At 51.8% G+C, this 19,120-nt stretch overlaps 1 protein-coding gene across 1 annotated transcript in view; it reads right to left on the bottom strand.

Moving 5' to 3' along the window:
* Nucleotides 1-19,120, bottom strand: part of SLC38A10 (solute carrier family 38, member 10) — a gene marked incomplete at its 5' end in the record, with an annotated part of 35,333 nt that overhangs the window by 10,469 nt on the left and 5,744 nt on the right. The window contains 8 exons of the mRNA XM_009995169.1: nt 3,111-3,264; nt 8,814-8,920; nt 9,083-9,194; nt 11,047-11,229; nt 11,999-12,101; nt 15,340-15,464; nt 17,245-17,388; nt 18,522-18,615. Coding sequence (XP_009993471.1) covers nt 3,111-3,264; nt 8,814-8,920; nt 9,083-9,194; nt 11,047-11,229; nt 11,999-12,101; nt 15,340-15,464; nt 17,245-17,388; nt 18,522-18,615 — 1,022 coding nt within the window. The remainder of the gene's footprint in view (nt 1-3,110; nt 3,265-8,813; nt 8,921-9,082; nt 9,195-11,046; nt 11,230-11,998; nt 12,102-15,339; nt 15,465-17,244; nt 17,389-18,521; nt 18,616-19,120) is intronic.

Genomic DNA, 19,120 nt, shown 5'->3' with positions numbered 1-19,120 from the left:
CCCTGCCCTCCAAGGGGCTGAGCAGGGCTTAGCCCCCCAGGGAGCCCAGCCCAGCCTTCCAGGATCCCCCCCATCCCCCCAGAACGGTTACAGATTTCACAAGGTTATCGAATGGCATCACTGAAATTAGTTCACAGTTGTCTCCTGACGCACCAGCAGTAAAAATGAACCCAAATTACACGAGGCTGATGGTTCCTTTTCTGTGTCACAGGCGCTATTAAAAGCTCACTCACACAAAGCACCAGGGAGAGCTGCAGCAGCATCAAGCTGTTCCTGCAGCTATTAGGATCTGGGTGTAATCCACGCTGCACACATGTTCGGGGCTGCCCAGGCTAAGAACACCAGCAGGGACACAGCCTGTGGCCAGGCAGGTCCCTTTCTGGGGACACAGATAGAGGTGGCACTGAGGAGAACCTCAGCATCGCGCTGCAGCCAGCGGGGAAGCCAAAGACAGAGTCAAGCTTTGCCCAAGTCTGTATAACACAGCCCCCCACATCCAGGATGGATGAAGGGAGGGATGGAGGGAGAAGGGTCCCTGCAGCACAGGGTAAAGGCCACTCTTGCACAAGGAGTGTGAATCAGGTCTTTGTTACCCAATATTGCACAAGCCAGAGAAAGAAAATGAAGCAGCAATGATCAAGTAAGGAGCTGAAAAATATTACAAAATCTTAATCCACCCCATGAGACCCTCTGGGGTGCTTTCAAATACAGAGAGAAATTGCCTAATTAGCTTTTTTTTTTAAAAAAAAAAAAAACAACCAACAACACAACAGATAATTGCCTTCCTGAGCTTCCACAGGCAGCTTAGCAACCTTTTCACATACGGGCACACGCTGCATGGAGCAGCAGAACGTTTCTGAAAGGGGTTTTATACCTTTCCCGAAGAGCTGCTGACAGTAAAACCTCCAGCAATACAGGCAGGGGCTGTAATGGGCACTTGGGTGTCGTTAGTAAAAACACTGCTCAGAGTTCGCTGGTCAATACGTGTTCACATAAAAGGGCAATGTTCTAATATTCATAATCCCAGGGCCCACAGGGCAGGGTTTTAATGAAAGTCTGTACAGTTCTGGTCTCCACAACATCAAAGAGGCCAATAAAACTCCTCTCACATGCTGACAGGCAGGCGGGGAAGGCAGGAGTGGGGAAAGGCCCCGCGCAGCCCCCGGGTTCGCTCGGCCCGGCAGCCCCGGCACAGGGCTGGGGCTGAGCACCCACCAGTGCTGCCTGGGGAGAAGCCGTGTTTGCACAGCCCCGTGTGAGGAATATGGAATGGGAGAGCACCCAGGGGATGTGGGGCAGCCCCTCGGGTGGCAGGATGCAGCTGCTCTGGTGTTTTCCAGGCTCCTGCCTCTGCAAAACATGCAGGGTGAGGATGTGGGGCGGGGGGGGAAGAAGGGCACCATTTACTGCCTCTCATTGCTAGTCAAGCCAACATCCTGCAGAGGCACAGGGAGGCACGGATCCAAGGTTCAGAGCAGCAGCTCTCCCAGCAGCCCTGCGAGGTCCTTGTCCCCAGGAATGGAGCACCTGGGCTGGACTCCACTCCCCAGGGCAGAGCCAGCCCCCCCCCCGCCACAATAGGGCCCATGCTGGGCACCAGAGAGCTGCCCAGGAGCTGCATGGCTCCTCCCGGGGAGGTTTAGGAACTAAGAGCACTAAAAACCTGCCTTCCTCCCCAGCAGGGATATTTAACCCAGCAGCAATCGTGCCGATGCTGCTGAGCTCCAGGCACAGCAGGGAGACCCAGGATCCTGCTCCACCGCCCCGGATCACAGGGAGAAGAGGTGGAGAAGAGATTCAGAACCTCCAGCAGTCACCATCTTTTATGGGACTTTTTCCCTCCTCCCAGCCACAAGAACACGTGTCATTAGCGACTCCTCCTGAACTGAGCAGCTGTTCTTTGGCCATTACAGCTCCAAAATTAACCAAGACGGAAGAATTCAACTGCATCCCCTCCTCCCAGCCCTGCTGAGCGTGCTCGATTCAGGGACCAAGAGCAGCTTCTGCCCCAAGTTCATGGGCATCCCAGGGCCTGAGGAGGCACATAAGCCTTCGGGGAACCTCGGGTGTGAAGGCATCAACCCCCACGGCTGCCAGGGACAGAGCAACCCGGGAGTCAACGTTATCAGCAGCAGCACCGGGCAGTGTCTTGGAGACACTCCAAGCTGCTGGGCAGGAACCCAGCCAAGAAGCAGGAGGGAGGATAATCTCCCTCCAAAGAGACAGCCCCTTTCTCACTTCCCTTCTCAATCTCTGCAAGGATATTTCAAGGCCTCCCCGAGAACAACAACAGCAAAAATACCCCAACAAAACAAAACCCAAACAAAACAAATGAAAGAAAAAGAAAATAAAATCAACAAACAAGGGAGGAACAGAACCAAACAAAAATAAAATAAAGGAAGAGGACACAGGCAGAGAAGAGGGGCAGCAGGGTTAGGGGACACCTGCCAGCCATGGCCTTGCACAGGGAGCCTGCAGCTGGGGAAGGGAGGGATGGGCCATAATTCCATCAACGGCCACAGTAAACAAATAATAAATAATGTGGACCAGTAAACAAAGCTGAGGAATAATCACAGGCTTTGTCAGAGCCAAAACCCAATCCAAATTTATATCCTCCCCACCAAAAAAAAACCAACAACAACACAACAAACAACAAAAACAGTCAGCACCCATAAATTTACATACCTTGGAGTGCATTGAATGGCTTGTTATGGGGAGTGGGGACAATGGGCTGGCAGGGATGGTGAAAGCAGCCCTGTTTGGCCACTCAGGCCCTCAGACAGGTGGCCAGCCCAGAGCCCTCACTGCTCACAGAGCTGCATTTATCCCCCCTGCCCGGGGAGAGCTGTGCTCCACCCCCAGGGGGGACCCCAGCCCCCTTGCCCTACCTCTCCTTTCCCTTCCCAAAAGAACAACTCCCACCAGGCTTTTCCAGAAGGCAAAGCCACAGCCTTTCTTGGGAAAAATCCACAGGATGCTGTGAAGATGCAGGGAGCTGCCTGGAAGTGACCCTGCTTCCACCACACTTCTTAAAAAAAAGTGGGTTTTTTTTAAGATGTGAAGCTGGGAGCAGGACACAGCAGGGCTGGAAGTGTGACACAGACACACACCTGGGATTTTGAGTGAATCCTGGTCAATCCTGTTCTCCTCTCTATCCAGGTGCTCCAAGCCCACTGCTTCTGTCTTCCCTGGGGTGTCCTCTGTTGCAGACAAGGTGGTGTATGTGCTGATAACCAGTATTCCCAGGCCAATCCACAGGATCACCTGCACAACAGGGCAGAGCTTCAGTCAGCACAGCAGAACCAACAGGACTCCAGCAGAGCCTCCTTCATGCAAACAGGGTCTCCAAACAGTGCCAAGCTCAGTGCAATGACAGTTCCATCAGGGGAAAAGAAGAGGAATTTAAGAGGTGGAAAATAAAAAAAAACACCATCTTTTGGCTGAGGTTTGTATTTGGATGTACAGACATCCCCATGAAGAGTTGCAGTGCTGGAAGCTGCTGAAAAGGTGGCTCAAATGCAAGCTGAAGGGATGTAGGGATAGAAAAATGCACGTGGCAGACACGAGTCCAGCTGCAAAGACTCATTCCCTGGTATTTCCAGCAGAACTCCATGAAATCTGGTCTGGCTGAGAACAGGGGTGCCCGACCTGTTCACAGCCTAGAAAGGTTTCCTGGGAGCTGTGTCAAAATTAATTTTTTTGAGAAGAAGAGCAAGATGTCCACACACAACTCCTGGCAGCCAGTGCTCAAGAAGCTGGTAAGAAGTAATTAATGGATTTCCAGAAAGCTGGGACCACAGAGAATAAAACCAGCAAGACCTAGATCCTGTGGAGGAAAAGGCTCTATGAGTTTCTATAACTCAAAAACAAGAAAACAACCACAAACAACCAGAACATTCCTAGAGCTCATTATCTAGTGATAAATGGATCTAATGTCACATGAGGAATAAGAGGAGGAATAAAAACTCGCTGTCTTTGCACCAAAAAAAACCCAAAACAAATCCCTGGGAGTGCTAGCAAACCAGGAGGTGACTCAAGAAGGACAAGCAAGATGATGTGCAACAGCAAGAGAAGCAGAGGAACATCTGTGTGCTCAGTGCCCCAGGGCTGCCCGCTCCTCCAGACAAGAGAATGGCTGACAATGCTAACTGGGCAGGTTTAATTAAACTCTAATACATTATTTTTGTATAGTTAATCATTGCAATTGTCACGGCGAGGGCTTCTCATGGAACCTGGTTTGCATGTGAATGAGCAACTGGTAGGAGAAAGTCTGCAAGAGTCAGTGCTGGAGGTAGCAGGCAGGGGAGCTGCATGCTCAGCTGGGAACACGGGTCTTCCCACCAGCTCCTGTCCCCAACAGACCATGGGAGCAACAGGAACCATCACATGCAGACCAGAAAATACCTCTGCAGTGCTGGGAAGCTGAAAGTTTGCAGCAAATTGGTATTTATGATGCAGCAATTCCTTCCCTTTTTATTCTAAACCCATTCTGCTCTCTGAAATGCCCGGGATCTCACTCATCTCTGCAGCTCTGCCTATGGCAGCAAAGGATCCAGCATAATCCTGCAAACTGCACATTCTCCTTGCAGATCCTGCAGGACTTGTCCTCTTCCCCCAGAATCCCCACCCTGCAGCATTCACACCCTGAATCACAAAAAGAAAAACAAAAAGATGCTACAGGAACAGCTACAGGGGAGCACTGCTCCACCTGGGAGCTGCTGGAAGGAGAAAACTGAAAATAAAGGGGAAAAGGAGCAAAACTGAAAAATTAAAACACTGGGGAGGGAGAAGAGGAGAACGCTTGCCTCTCCTCCTTCATGCCAAGGGAGATCACCCAGAAACATGGATCAAGGTGATGAGAGCATCGGGGCCAGGAGAGCTGCTCTCAGCACAGCCCTGCAGACAGACAGACAAGACACCTTTGGAAGGAAAAGGTTGGCCAGGACATGAAGCAGCTCTGGACAAGGGATGAGCAGCATGGCCAGGAAGCAGAGGCCAGACCTTGGAGATGTTGCAAAGGAAACAGAAGTCAGATCTGCTCCCTGTGTGGGTGCATAGAGAGCAGATATCCTGCCACCCCAGACGGGCCAGAAGCGGAGGCAGCAGGTCCTGCCACGGCTGCCCTGGGCTCCCAGCTCATCCCCTTCCTCCCCTCACACACCCTCCAGCCCTGGCAGAAAGGCTCTTTGCAACTGGAAGGATCCTTTGGAGTCTTCCAGAAACAACATTGGAGAGGAAAAGCCTTTCCACAAAGAGGATCTATTCTGGTGCCACAGGAACCAGGAGCAACGTGGGAGAGAAAGGAACTGTAGGAAACGGCTGAGAACGTCAGGTGTTTTAAAAGGATTTTTGTTGTTTCTTATCTTAGTGGGAAACCAGGAGGCCTGCATGCCTTGGATTCAAACTGCTCTGATGGTTTCACACTTGGAATTCACCTGTGAGCTTCCCACAGCAGTCACAGTGGGATTGGGCTGTCCAAGGACCAGTAGCCACCCCTCATCTTCAGCCTCTCCACATCAGCTCACCTCCTCCTCACCTACCCCTCAGCAACTGAAGGCCGGGATAGTGAGCTCCACACTTTGGCTTCATTCCATGGAGAACATGGAAAACCAGGCAGTTTGTGCTCAAGGGACCACTAAGGCAATGGAAGGAAGATGAACTTGGGGTGCAAGGACCTTGTGGCTCAAGGAACCAAAAACTGTCAGAGGAGCCACCTCCCCCAAACACCCAACTGAAGAGCTGAGAATTGAGATAATTCCCAGCCAGTGTCTGGTCCTACAGGAGGAATCTCCCATACACCTCTGAAAAGCAAACCTGCTGAGAGCTTCTCCAGGAGCACCTCTCAGTGTGAATATGGCCAGAGGATGTGTAAACCCTTCTGGCTGCAGCCTCCTCCAAGGGGTAGGTCAGCAAAGCACAGGGGCTGTCCCCGGAGAGGAAAGCTCCGAGCACGGACGGGAATTCAGCAGAGGAAGTTTACGGGGCCATTTCCTCTGCTGGTCCTTTCCCTCGGCCGTCCTTCCTCCCAGAAGATAACTTGAACTTTGTACAGCGGTGTCATTAGCTCAGACCATCTCCTCTAGCCACGCCTGGGCCATCAGTAGGAAGCCAAAAAAAACCAAAGCAAACACAAAAACCCAGGCTGCATTTGTGTGGAGTGACGACACCCGCCGATCTGCGCCTCGGCCGGGAGCTTGGAGGGACAGAGTCATGGAGAAGGAATGTAGAGCCCGGGTCACCACGGGGCTGGTCACCATGACAGACACTGTTTGAAGGGCTGAACTGCCCAAGCATGGTGCTGAAGGTGTGCTGCTGTGCTGGCCAGGGCAGGGCAGAGGGGAATCTCTTTTCCATCCACACAGGATTGAGACTGAGGGGTCATTTCCTGACCTGGAGCAGCCTCTCCAGCTTCTCTTCCCCAACTGGAACAGCAACGCTGGTCTCCCTAGGAGGGGCCTCTCACAGACAGGCTTGTGTCAACACTGGGAAGCCAACACCTTCCTGTTAGAAGTCAAACACTCTGTTTACAGACCTCAACGTGACCTTCAGCAGCTCTCTGCCAAACCTTGCTACATGCCCCCACTCCAGGCTCCCTGGAGGCAGCAGGACCTGGATCTGCACCTTTACCAGAACACACTTGATGCTTAACCACAAGGACAGGGACATTCTCCCTGCTTCCCTCAGCCCTGCACACCTGAATTCAAGGTTTGTTAACTGCTCTGTTACCCGATCATCCCTCCAACACAACAAGCCTTTCAACCCAGCCAGACCCCAGCCTGGCCCGAGCTGCAGCCCCGGCTGCAATAATTAACAACTCGCTGGCAGAAGCTTCCAGTGCTCTTGCCTGGCCAGCAAACATCTGGTTCTGCCCATATCCCTCCTGCTTGAACCCTCTTCACCACTTTGAATTCATAGCCTCAGTTCACACCATCTTTCCAGCTCGGCAAATCTGACCTTCTCATCTCACCAGCTCCAACACGGGACTTTGCTGGATGCCAGAGGTGGCCCAAGAAAAGCAGACACTTCTCTCAGCAGCTGCACGGCAAGAATTGAGATAATTCCAGCAAGAATAAGGTGTTGAGAAGGTCTGCAGCTCTGGGAGAAAGCTGAGGATGATGGAGGGAGGGAGAACATACACATATGTTGTTTAGAGAGGGGAAAGCAGGAGGGACAGCTACGCCCAGGGCTGCCTCCTGCTCCCCCCTGACTGCCCGTTTTCACAGGAGCATGTTTTGATGGAGTGGAGTGCCTGATCAAAGAAAGTAGGAATGCAGGAGGAGACCAAAGACTCAGCTTCAGGGAAAGAATAAATGAGTCTTTGCAGAAGACCTGGAGGAAGGAGAAGAGGGTGGGCCCAGAACTGGGCTCCCAAGGAGGAGGGGAGGTGCTGTGCAGCCCAGCAGTTGAAGGCAGGTGTGCCCTCACTGCAGCACTTCAGAGCATCAGTCACAGCAAGTATGCAAACCTGACAGGCCATGGATCACTCAAGAGAAGGCTGGACAGCTTGCTACCAGCCCCTTGAAATGCCCGGTAACCTGGAGGCTGATGCTTGAGATAAGCCCTTATTCCTTTCTGGGGATTTCTGCAGGACAAACATCTCCACCAGCCTTGTGACCAGCGTTGGGGGTCAGGCATTGTGAGAGCCCCAGTGTTCAACCTCAGGCAGCTGACAGTGGCCTCCGGGCAGCCAGTCTAAGAGCTCAGCACATCCTAAGGGCAGTTTCAAGGCACTGCAGAGAAACGTTCTGGCTGGGCCAGAATAGAAAGCAATTCTTGAAAGTGCTCTTTGTTTGCCTGAAAAACCCAGGCTGGCATTCAGACTCCTGCTTGGGGTTTCAGTCAAAGAAGTTAGGAGCTAAGTGTCAGAATTCAGAGTGAAAGCTGGAAAGTTGGACTATTTCCTTGTGTCAGAGAAAGTGTGGAGAAAGAAAAAAAATACATATATGCCCTGCTTAAAAACTTGATGTAGGTTTGCAAAGCCACAGTCATTACACACAGAACAAGCCATCAGCTCCGCAGGACACATCAAAATGTCGTGCTCTGTCCCTGCTGACTCCAGAGTTTGCCAAAATCCTTATTCCCAGGCCAGCACTGTCACGACTGGGAACACTGGGACAGAGCCCTGCTAACACTGGGTAAAGTTGTTGTTACAAAAACCTGTTCATTTCAGCCCCTAAAAGCAAAGTATCTGCAGAAGCTGAGAGATCAAGCCCAGCAAAGAGCCACTTTGTCTCAGTCCCCGAGGAGACCAATTCAAACAGGAGCAAAAGGAAAAGTTAAACTTCTACCAGTCTCTGGACGACCCCGATTTTTTAAAAATCAGTTCCTGAAGCAACACCTCTATGTGTGTGTTCCTTTTTATTATTATTTTGGTTGAAACCAGAAAGCTGAGGGTCAGCAGCAAGAACCGCATCGCTGAGAACCCGTGTTTGTTTTAACCAGCCCAGGCAGGTCGGGATGGAAATCCTGGGAAGGTTTTATAGGCTGCCTGGATTTCCCACTCTGTGGATACAGAACCTGAAGCCCACCAGAAGGCAGGCTGGAAGCAGCATTTAATTTATGCATGGAATGAATGCTTCCTTGAGGGACAAAAAGAGCTGGTGTTCCAGGCCAGGGCAGGGCAGCCCCTCCTCTGCCTGCCTGTGAGTGCTGCTGCCCAGGGCAGCCGACCAGAACAGCTCCCACCTGTACTGGGCAGACTGGAGGGGGAGGCTGGAGGAGGTGCTGAGCAGTTTTTTTGCTTCAGCCAAATTAACTACGTTCCCAGGCTCTGCAGAGGGCTTAGGGGGACGTCAAGGAGCATGAGCACTGACCTGTGAACAAAGTGCATTCTTGTGGATCTTCTTGTAAATAAGAGCTGGGCAGATGAAACAGATGAGGCTCCCCATGGTGGCACCTGTCAGGCCCAGGACTGTTTCCACTGGCAAAGAAGAAGAGGAGACACATCAACAAAGGTCCGTTCCAGGAGAGCCAGAGCAGCTGGATGCTGGGTGCAAGCCCCCAGCAGGCCTGCTCATCCCACCCAGAAAAACAAGAGACCAGAGGAAGCAGCCACAGCCCACAGTGCCAGCTCCTCACTCACCGTTGGGGATCATGATGCCTCCTACCATGGTTCCAAACACCACAGCCAGAGTCAGGGCTTTGAAGCGAAGGGGGGGCATGTAGCCCCCTGCAGCAAAGGTGCCATCTTTTTGCTGGAAAAGAAAGGGTGGGAGAGGGGGGATGAGTTCAGCTCCTCCATCACATCCCTACAATTCCTAAGCAATTACCCCAGGGGGCTCCAGTAGCTTTGGCACCTCCAGGCCATGGTGTCCATGGAGGTGAATGCTGTCAGTTAGAGGTGGTTGAACAGTTTTAATATGCAACTGCATTTGAACCTCCAAACGAGAGTGAGGAGGGCACAGGGCCAAAGCTGCTGTTTCCATCCTGCCCAGAGGGGACCCCGTGCCAGCCCCTGGGCAGTGCTGCAGCCACCCAGCCTCAGTGAGCAACCCTAAGGCCAAGGGTATGAGAAAGAGAAGGGAGAATGGACGTGGGGGAAGAACTATGGTTTTGCTACAGGGAGGTGTCCCCAACACCTGTGGGACCATTCCCAACGTGCCACAACATGCGCACCAGCCTCCCCAACTTGACAGAGGACACCCCAGATGGATGGCAGAGAGCAGGATGGGTGCTGGTGAGGAGCTGCTGGCCCTGGAGGTTTGCCAGCTGCCCTCCTTTTCCCACTCCATTCCCACCCTCCAAGCAGAAGATGTGGAAAGCTGAGGAGAGCAGGTCCCTGCTCTCCTGCAGATGGGAGAGGGAAGCAAAGAGATGGGAGCAGAGCCCAAAGAGCAACAAGCACAGCCCAGGCAAGAGCCAAGCCCTTCCTGAGTGTTTCCAACACTTACTCCCCTGCACCCTCCAGCTCTCACCCACCATCCTCAGGCCCTCCCGACGTGAGAAAAGAGCCGGGGGCTTCTCAGAGGCAGAAGTGGCAGGATTTAGAGTTATAAATTGCTCAAGTTTTATTTCCTGCCCTAAGAGGTTTCTATTTATGCAGATACACAAAGGCCTCAGAACATTCCCACAATCTCTTACTGTTATTTACTGAATACCATCGGCGTGCTCAGGGCTGTACAATACACAGAGGAGAACACGCCACTGCCACAAGGGACTCACAGTCTAGATCAGACAGACCAACTACAGTCACAAAGGCTGTCTGAAGATCTGACCCTGGGAAAGGTGACCGTGGGGGAGAGGGCTGTGTCCCACAACCAGCTTCTGCACCAGAATAGCACCCAACACCCAGGACAGGCACCAGGGGCAGGGGACAGCTGAACCCGAGGGAAGGAGGCTGCTCAGGGAGCACTGACAGAGGTGTAAGGGTGAGAAGAAGAAGAAAAAAGCAGAAATGAGCAGGCACAGAGCACAGCAGGAAGAAATGAGGCTGTGCTGGGCTCTGAGGCCAGGAACAGAAGCTTGAGCTAAATGCAAAGCAAGATCGATTTGGCCAGCGAAAGGATGCCAGCTGGAGCAGCAGGAAATCAGGAGGCTCCTCTGTTCCCAAAGGCACATTTCTCCCTCTTTCTCGGGGGGAGGAACTGCCTCAGCTCTGAACTGTGTAACACTTCTGCGCGAGAGCCGGAATCCCCGGTGGAGGAGGGAAGGAGCAGCCATAGGATGTGGGGGCAGCAGAGCAACCCCGGGCTCAGGCTCACAGCTCCAGCACTTCTGCCCATGAAACTCCTCTGCAGAGAGGACAAGGACCTCCAAGTACCAGAGATCAACCATCCTGCAGAGCGGGGTTTACAGACTGCCACGAGCCTCCTCCTGCACCGCTCCCACATGCTCCTGATTTCCCTGCCAGTTGAGGGTTTGTCCCTCTGGACAGTGAGTACCTACCACAGGTCAGAAACATGCAGGTGTCAACGAAAGGTCCCAGGACCAAGGCAGGTTTGTAGCCCAGGTCAGCAGCAGAAGCCAAAGAGTCACAGCAGCCCTTCAAAAAGCAAGTTCAAAGGTGCACAGCAGGGCAGCTGCTCCTGGCCACACAGAGGATCTTACCTGCTGCTCAAAGAGAAGGGTGTTCAGTGCCTGTCTGCATGGGAGAATCATCATGGGAAACCCCACTGCTACTGACATCATGAATCCCACTCGGATCATCTCTGTCACCAGGTTGGAAGGGAAGTTCATCAGGACGTTCCCAGCAATGGCTTCAGTGTAACTCACGTAGCCAAAGAAGCCCACCTGTCCAGCAGGAGGGGAGGAGAAGGAGGTTTGACTGCAAAGCACATTCATACCTGCTCTTTACTACAAGCTGGAGGTCAGGGACCTTCTGTGAGATAGGATCAGTGTGGGGCCACCCATGAGCAACCCACCAGCAGCTCCAGCTGCAACACCCTCAAAAGCTGAGATAGGCAGTTAAAGAATAGTGGGGCTTCCTAAAAGCAGAGGCAAGTCTCTCACCAAATACAGTGGAGTTTCATGGAGGACTCTGCAGCCAGGGAACACTGCCACTGCCCATGACACCAGGCAGGGACATCCTGCTTGCTGCCAGGCCCATGGACAGGCCCCTCTGACAAAGGAGGGGCCATAACAATTCCCCACAGCAGCCTCCTCAGGAATTATTAACCCAGTTTATTAACTGCTGCTCTATGGGGCATAACTTCCTTCACCTCTTTCCAATTGCAACAGGCTGAAAGAAGGTCTCCTAAACTCTGGGCAGCATCTCCAGCTCAGGCTGGGCCCTGGAAGGCAGAGAGGAGCCTGGCTGAGCTGGCTCCACTCTTCCTCTGCCCCAGGAAACGTGCCACGATGAGAATCTGGACTCTCCAAACGCCTCCTGCGCTGTTGGGTTCATCATCTCCCATCTAATTTTGCTTTCAGCAAAGCTACTTATCTTTCAGAATAAATACAGATAAGCAGAAACCAGCCCCCAACGGAAGATAAATCATCCCCCGTGTTGCCCCTGCAGAGTGTGACTTCTGGCAAGGAAGGAGAAGGGGAAGTTTCTTACCGTGATGTAAAAGGTGGTGACCACGTTTAGGGAAGAAGCAAATATGGAGCTCATGATTTTAACGGACGGCTCATCCAAGCTGTCATAGGTAGGCAAGACCTGACTGTAGAAAAAGGGAAATTATTTAAGGAAACCTTCAGCAGAGGCAGAAAACCCCAACTCCAGCACATTCCCTGCCTCAGCCCAGCAGCAAAAAATCCCTGACACCTTCCCCCTATGGAGCATAAACACTCGCTGCTATTCCACAATTTATACTGCTAATGCCAAGAGATTTCAGAACACTCATAACTTTAAGTGTTGCAAAAATATTCCTGCTCTCCCCACCCCACCACGTGGAGCTGAACGTGTGATGTAAACATTTTGGTTCAAAAGTGTTGCAAAATGAATGACCGTTTGTTCCCGTGGAACACCAGTGGCACCCGGCCAGGCAGCGCGGCGCGGATTATTGTTCTTGGAGCTCTCGGGGCTGATAATTAAAGCAACGCAGTGTTTACAGAGTAGAAGCAGGAAGGAGGTTGGAGCATCGCACTGTCTAACAGGAAAGTTAAACAAACAAAACCAAAGGCAGAGCCTGTCAGATTTGGGCGCTGCTGCGAGAGCCGCGCTCGCGGCAAGCGCCAATTACACGGGATTTGGGGTATTTACAGACTTGGAAAGTGTGTGGAATGTACGGGTTTGACATCAGGTGCATATTTTAGCAACTCATTAACCTCTTGGTACTTTAATTCAAGTGGCTACATCCTGGCTTCATGTTACTGAAGTAACTCCTGGGAGAAGGGAGAGAGCATCCAGTGGGATGGGAAGGGGGTATCCCCAGCTCCGGCGGGCACAAAGCCATCAACAGAAAGTGTGTCAAACTGAGGCCAAGCAGAAAAATCCTTCACCCTTAATCCCTTGACGCCCTGCACAGAGGCAGCCGAGCGCACGGGCTGGCAGGGCCCCCGGACACGCCGGGTCTGCGCACGCAGCCCATGACGGCCATTTCGAAGCAACGGCTTCCCCGGGGGCTCTCCATGTCAGATTCCTCCTCTGCTAAATCAGCCAACTGTGCCCTGGACTTCAGCCCCACTAGGGGAAGGGGACCAGCCAACCACCCAGGCCCAGGGAGGAGAGGAAGGAGGGAAGCAGAGAGGTGTGGGATGGCAGAGCCGGGACAGGCTCGTGTTAGTGCAGGACCAATGGGGGAGAAGTGCCGTACAAAGTCCTGTGGCATCCAGCCCTCCTGCCACCATCTAACTGCACCCTTTTGGTCAAACTAGGTTTGGAGGAGCAGCACAGGGCCCCCCAGCATGCTGCTGGGCTCTCCTGACCATCACCACCTCTGCAGGCAGAGCAAGAAGACAGGCAGCATGCAACGGGCAGCACGTCCCGACGTGCCCGAAGTTTGTTTTTAAGCGAAATGACGGCGCTGGAGGGCAGCGAAGGATCAGGGACCCTTCCCCCTCATCTGTCACACGGCACCTCAAAGGGGGCTCAAACAGATGGTTTCTCCCGAGCAGAGAGCAGGCAAGTCAGCACAGGCATGAAGAGCAACATCAGAGGGAGCAGCCTGGCTTCAGAGATGGCAGAGGTCCCTTGGAGCATCTATCTTTAAGCCCACCACAGTCCCAACTCGCCCCACAGGGATCCGACCTGCCCAGAGGCAGTGAACAACACCCTGACTTTTACTACCCCTCTGAATTCAGCATTTTTGCATCCATCTGCACCAGATCAGCCATCTCCAGAAAGGAGAAGTTTTCTTCTGGAAAGCTCCACTGACTCCTCGTTAATCAGCGGGTTCAGTGACAGGACCAAGGTCACGCAAGGCGCTCGCAGAGGTGTCCCGGCGTCCTCCTGCTCCCAGCTCCACAGCAAACTTCCACACTACAGAACTGCAGAGGAGTGACCTACTTTGCAACTTCAGCAACAACAGGAGAGCTTTTAAAGAGCGAAGGGCACCGAGCTCACAAGTAAAGCAGGGTGAAGTTTTTCAAGCTAGAATAACAGCAGATGTATTTGCCCTTACTGTCCACTGCTGCTGAGGGAGGATTTCTGCTCTGTGTTGGAATTAGTAATTTTTTAAAAAGGTGACTCAGAGGTTAGCAAAATTAAACCTACCTAGCTGAGAATAATGTGCTTATAAAGATTGTCTAGGCTGGGGACAGCCTGGAAAAAATGCATAGCTTTAGGTTGAGCTTGCCACGTAAGTGCAGCCCTGGAGCTTATATTTAGCTACACACACACACTGGTCCAGCCAAATGATTTCCCTGCGCTTCCAACTCCCAGCAAAATTGTGCAGGATACTGAGTGACTACCATAAGGAAAAAAAAAAAAATATTACAATTGGAAGTTAAAAACTCTACAATGTTAACAAGGTAAAGCTGCAAAAGAACACAATTCCCTTCGCCAGTTGTAATGGAGATATTAAACAGCAAGACTGGAGCGTGTCCGGGTGGGAACCGCGCTGCCAAGAGAGCCGATAAGTGGAAAATGATGATTTGGATCTTGCGTGTGGGTGTAAACACAGCAGTCTGAACAAATTTTATCTGTCACATTCACTCACTGTTGGCACACTACCCGCTTGCTAGAGCTACAGGGGGGGAAAGCCCGACTCTGCCAGCAGGCAGAGGAGGATGGTCTTTTCCGTGTCCACGTTTGGATTTACGCTTCTATTTCAAGTCTGTTCCTACCCTGGCCAGGCACCTGTTGCTCACTGGCCGTGTTGGTGCAGAAGGTGATGGTTGGACTCTGTGATCTTTCCAACCAAGGTAATTCTGGGATTCTGTAACAGGCTGGAAACGTGCAAAGAGCCTGGTCTGCCCCCTCCTCCCTCTGCATGCCGACGGAATCCTCATTAAAAGCAGGTATCTGCAAACATGCGGAAAACTCTCCAAAGTCAACGACTGTGTGATCTGCTGAGTGTGCTCAGAGAAATTTGGGGAAGCTGAGAGCAGCCAGGAGTGCAGGGGACCCTGCAGGGGCCCTGCAGCCACCAGGCGACACAGCCCTGCTGCCTTTCCTGGTGCTAAATCATTCCCTTCAAGAAACGGGGGAAATTCATCACCTCTGCAGCTGTAGCAGAAGCAGCGTGTGTTACAGTGAGGATCTGTTTGGCCCAAATGATCTCGTGTTGCTCAAGCACAATAACTCCCAAGTGAAATATAACTCCCTCCCCCATCTAGGTAACAAAAGGGTCACAACCGAATGAGACGCTGTACTCCAGTGGGCTGTAAAATATTTTGATTAAAATAAAATAGGAAACCAGATGGTATCTATCCTGTGCAGACCCTCCTGACCCCTCTGCCCCCAAAAAGACTCCTCACAGACCACAACTGCCAGCAGTGGGGATGGCAGGTACTTACGACTGACAGGCAAAAGACATGCCAAAGATGGGGATGCAGCGGAAAATGCCCTCCCAGCGAGTGTAACTAACTCGCTGCAGCCACTGCCCGCTGAAGAGGCCGTGCTTGAAGGACGACAGCACAATCTGCAGCCAAGAGAGAGAAAAGGGGTTCAGATCCAACCCAAAACAGCTTCATGGCAGCAGTGAGGCTGGGATATCAGGCAGTGTGTGGCAGCTCTGTGAGGAGCAGCTTACACTGCCTGCCCAGGCTCTGCGAGGCAAATTCCCGGCTCCCCACCCCCCCTATGAAAGCTCCCAGCAACCTCCCAAGGCCCTTTGCCACCAAGGATCCTGGTATGCATTTTGAAAGATCTCTGACACTCCTCCCCTTGTTTGATGCCATCAGACATCACAGCACACACCAGGGTGGAACAGTTTCCACCAACACATTGACCAGGGACAATTCTTGTTCCCAGCAATTTTGCACTTGTTTTAAACACGTTTTTAAATCCAAATGGGAAGTGACGTTTGCCTTGGAGCATCCTGTGCAACAGAGAGAGACACAGGGTCCTAAAACAGGACCTGCACACTGCTATTCCACTGCAGTTCAACAACACAGGTTCACCAAAGACAGGGATAAACTTCATGAGAAGAGGGGAAGCAAAGAACTCAGACAAGGCCAGGAAGCTGTGCTGCCCCTGGCAGGGAAACAGGCAGGCATTGGGTTGCACAGGAAACAGAAGGTAAATATGTCTGGATGCCTGTTTACCATATCACCTGAATGGGGGATTTCTAATCCCCAGAGAGTTGGTTTTAGTGCAGCCAACTCTCATGAAATATTGTGGGTTTCTGAAAGGCCCAGCTCCTGGAACAGAGCAGGTTTGTAAAACACTCATTTACAGTTCCAGCCTCCTCAGAGAAAAACCCAGAGCATGACCCAGCACAACCTACTAAAAATAGTTATGTGGAAAGTATTTCCACACCTCCCTTTTCTTCCTTTTGTTTCAGCTCTTCCAGCCCTGAAATTTGGGAGAGACAGGAGCAAACCACACTGGCATCCAGGAGGTGAAACTTGAAGTCATTAAAGAGCAAGTGAAAGTCTCCACCTCTCAGTCAGTGAGGCTTGGCCAAGGCAAACAGGGCCAGCTCTGGGTAACCCTCTGCTTATCCTACTTACCCTAACTGGTCAAGAAACCATTTACTTTAGTGAAGAAAACCTTTTCCAGCAATATCTAAGGACAAGCACCCACCACGTACCAGGCTTCAGACTTCATGAAACTTTCAAATGCTCAAGAAATAGAAGTGCTGGTGTCCAACAAACAAATACAACCCCTCACAGCCTGAAAGATGTGAACCAGCCTAGGGTTTTAGAAGTGCTGAGGTTTGCAAGGCAAAACACTAAGGCATGATGAGAGTCCTTCTGCTTCCAGGCATTCTTCCCCATCTCTTCCACCCTTTGATGCAAAGTCCAGAGCCCTCAATTAGAAGGCACTGACAAGCAGAATAAACCACAATGTGATTTGTGGTTTATTATTTGTGCCACCACAGTCCCCAGCATGTCCCCATCCCTTGGGGGATTTCAAAGCTGTGTAGATGTGCTGAGGGACATGGGGCAGTGGTGGCCTTGGCAGGGCTGGGTTAATGGTTGGACTGGATGATCTTAAAGGTCTTTTCCAACCAAAATTATTCCATGACTCTATGTGTAACAGCTCACTGACCCACTGGCTAGGTTCTACAGCCTGGAACTCCCCAGCTCCACCAGCTCAAGAGCTTGGGCACCCAGATCCCTCATTATGCCCAGCACTACCAGCACTAATTCCCAGGAAGGACGTTATAAATGCAAAACCTGCACCTGCAGGTTGTCACAGCAGGAACATCTGTGTTAAAACAATAGGAAAAGAGCATTCCCAGCATCAATACTCACCACAAACATGAACACGGTGTAGAAGATCAGAGCCATGGCACTGAAGGACTGTATGGAGGCCATCATGTTCCTCTGGAGGCTCAAGGGAAGGACAATGCACAGTGAGACAGCGAAGAGCAGCACAATCCGGAAACTGCCCGACACCTGGAAAAGGGACCTGCATAAAGAACTGGAGCATGGAGGAGCCTCAAAACATCCCACCACGTGAGCAAAGTGACTCCCTAATGTGCTTATTTGTTCCACAGTGAGAAACAATGGGATGCCAGGGTGGGTTTCCAACTGGGAATTCTGCTGCCCTACGTTTGTCAAGATTTGATGCTGATGCCGAAACGTGCCATGACTCTGGCTGGGTCTGTGATTAGCTCGTGCAGTCACTGGGTGCCACTGTTGCTCTACACAGTGTGTGACACAGCCCTCCTGACGGAGAAGCTTGCTTTTTTTTTTTTTTGGAGGGGGGGGTGGGGATAAGAATGTTTAAATGCTAATCCAGCACAAGCTATTTAGGTATTTTTCATGCAATTAAATAAAAACGGAACTTACTTGGGAGACAAGAGATTGAAGTCTTGGAAATTCTGATCCAGAAAATTAATCAAAACCTCACATTGGTATTTATTATAGCAGAACACTCTGAAATGCTTGGAAATATTTAATACCCAATTTGGCTGCAGCCACAACGCATCTTTTTAACTTCCCAGTCCCCTAATCAGAGCTTAGCAGCATCAGGCAGAGCAGATAACAGCCCCGCCAGAATTCCTCCCACGTGTCCCTTTTCCTTCCCAGCACGGTCCTTGCAGCTCACAGCTCTCCAGGAGGAGCAGCAAGTGCCTCCTGCCCATGAGGAGCACCCGGCTCAACACATGGTTTGTTTTACCTTAAAGAGGAGGCAGGCACAGAGTCACTTTGGCCCCAAACCAGCAAGGAACAGGACCCAAAAAATCCTTCTTGGACTAGAGGGGGTGAGAGCTGGGGAACAGGAACTGCCTGCCATGGCCCATGCAGGGCAGGAATTAAGACAGGAAGCAGCATCTCCTCCATGAATCTGCTCCAGCATTAAAAGAGACCAAGTTAAAAAGAATTCCTTTGTTGGAAGTGCCTCCTCAGAGGTTTTAGGCAGCTGATTGTGCACCATATGTTGGGGCTCCAGGGTCCCACCAGCTGTGCCAGCAAACCTTGCCCTGGGATCACCCCGCTGAGACGGGGAATTCTGCTATACCTCAGGCACACACTATGCGAGGAGAACTGGAATCATGGATGTGATCCCCTGAGGATTTATTTACCTGAAATCCAAGCAGCCGGGCAAAGAAGTTGGACCCCAGGTCACCAATGACAACGTAGAAAGCAATGCAGGTTCCCAGCATCAGCCCAATCATGCTGCAGAAATAACACAACATCAGGGTCAGGAGGAGGGAGAAGGAACCTGGGAATGCAGCTTCTGGGCAGGCACATCTGCAGCCACATTCCCAGTGGATTTGTGCTCTGTACAGCCCTGCTTAGAGGACAAGGCTTTGTGAACACCCAGGAATGTTGTCATGGAGCCGGCAGCACTGGGACCCCCCCCAGTGAGACGAGGGCAGCAGGAACAGCGCTGCGAGCATCCACTGGGAGCAAGAGACCTCCTACACCCTGCAGGACTGAGACAAAGGTCTGGCACCAAGGGCTCCAGGGCTACACCCTGTACACAAACACCACAGCCAAAGGCTGCTCAGGATCCTCCAAGGAGTTACACAGAAACAGCAAAAACGGGACCTTTAAGATGACTTAAAACCTTGCACAGCCGCTTGCTCGTGTTCAGAGGTCAAGCAGCCTCAGCTCCAGCAAAATTCACCCTCTGACACAACGTCCTGGCCTGTCACGGTAGAGACAAGCCCCAGATTCT

This window comes from Chaetura pelagica, unplaced genomic scaffold, assembly GCF_000747805.2.
Source record: "Chaetura pelagica isolate M959 unplaced genomic scaffold, ChaPel_1.0 scaffold1453, whole genome shotgun sequence".
NCBI lineage: Eukaryota > Metazoa > Chordata > Aves > Apodiformes > Apodidae > Chaetura > Chaetura pelagica.
The sequence above is the reverse complement of the archived record's forward strand: the minus strand, read 5'-3'. Positions and strand labels throughout refer to the sequence as shown.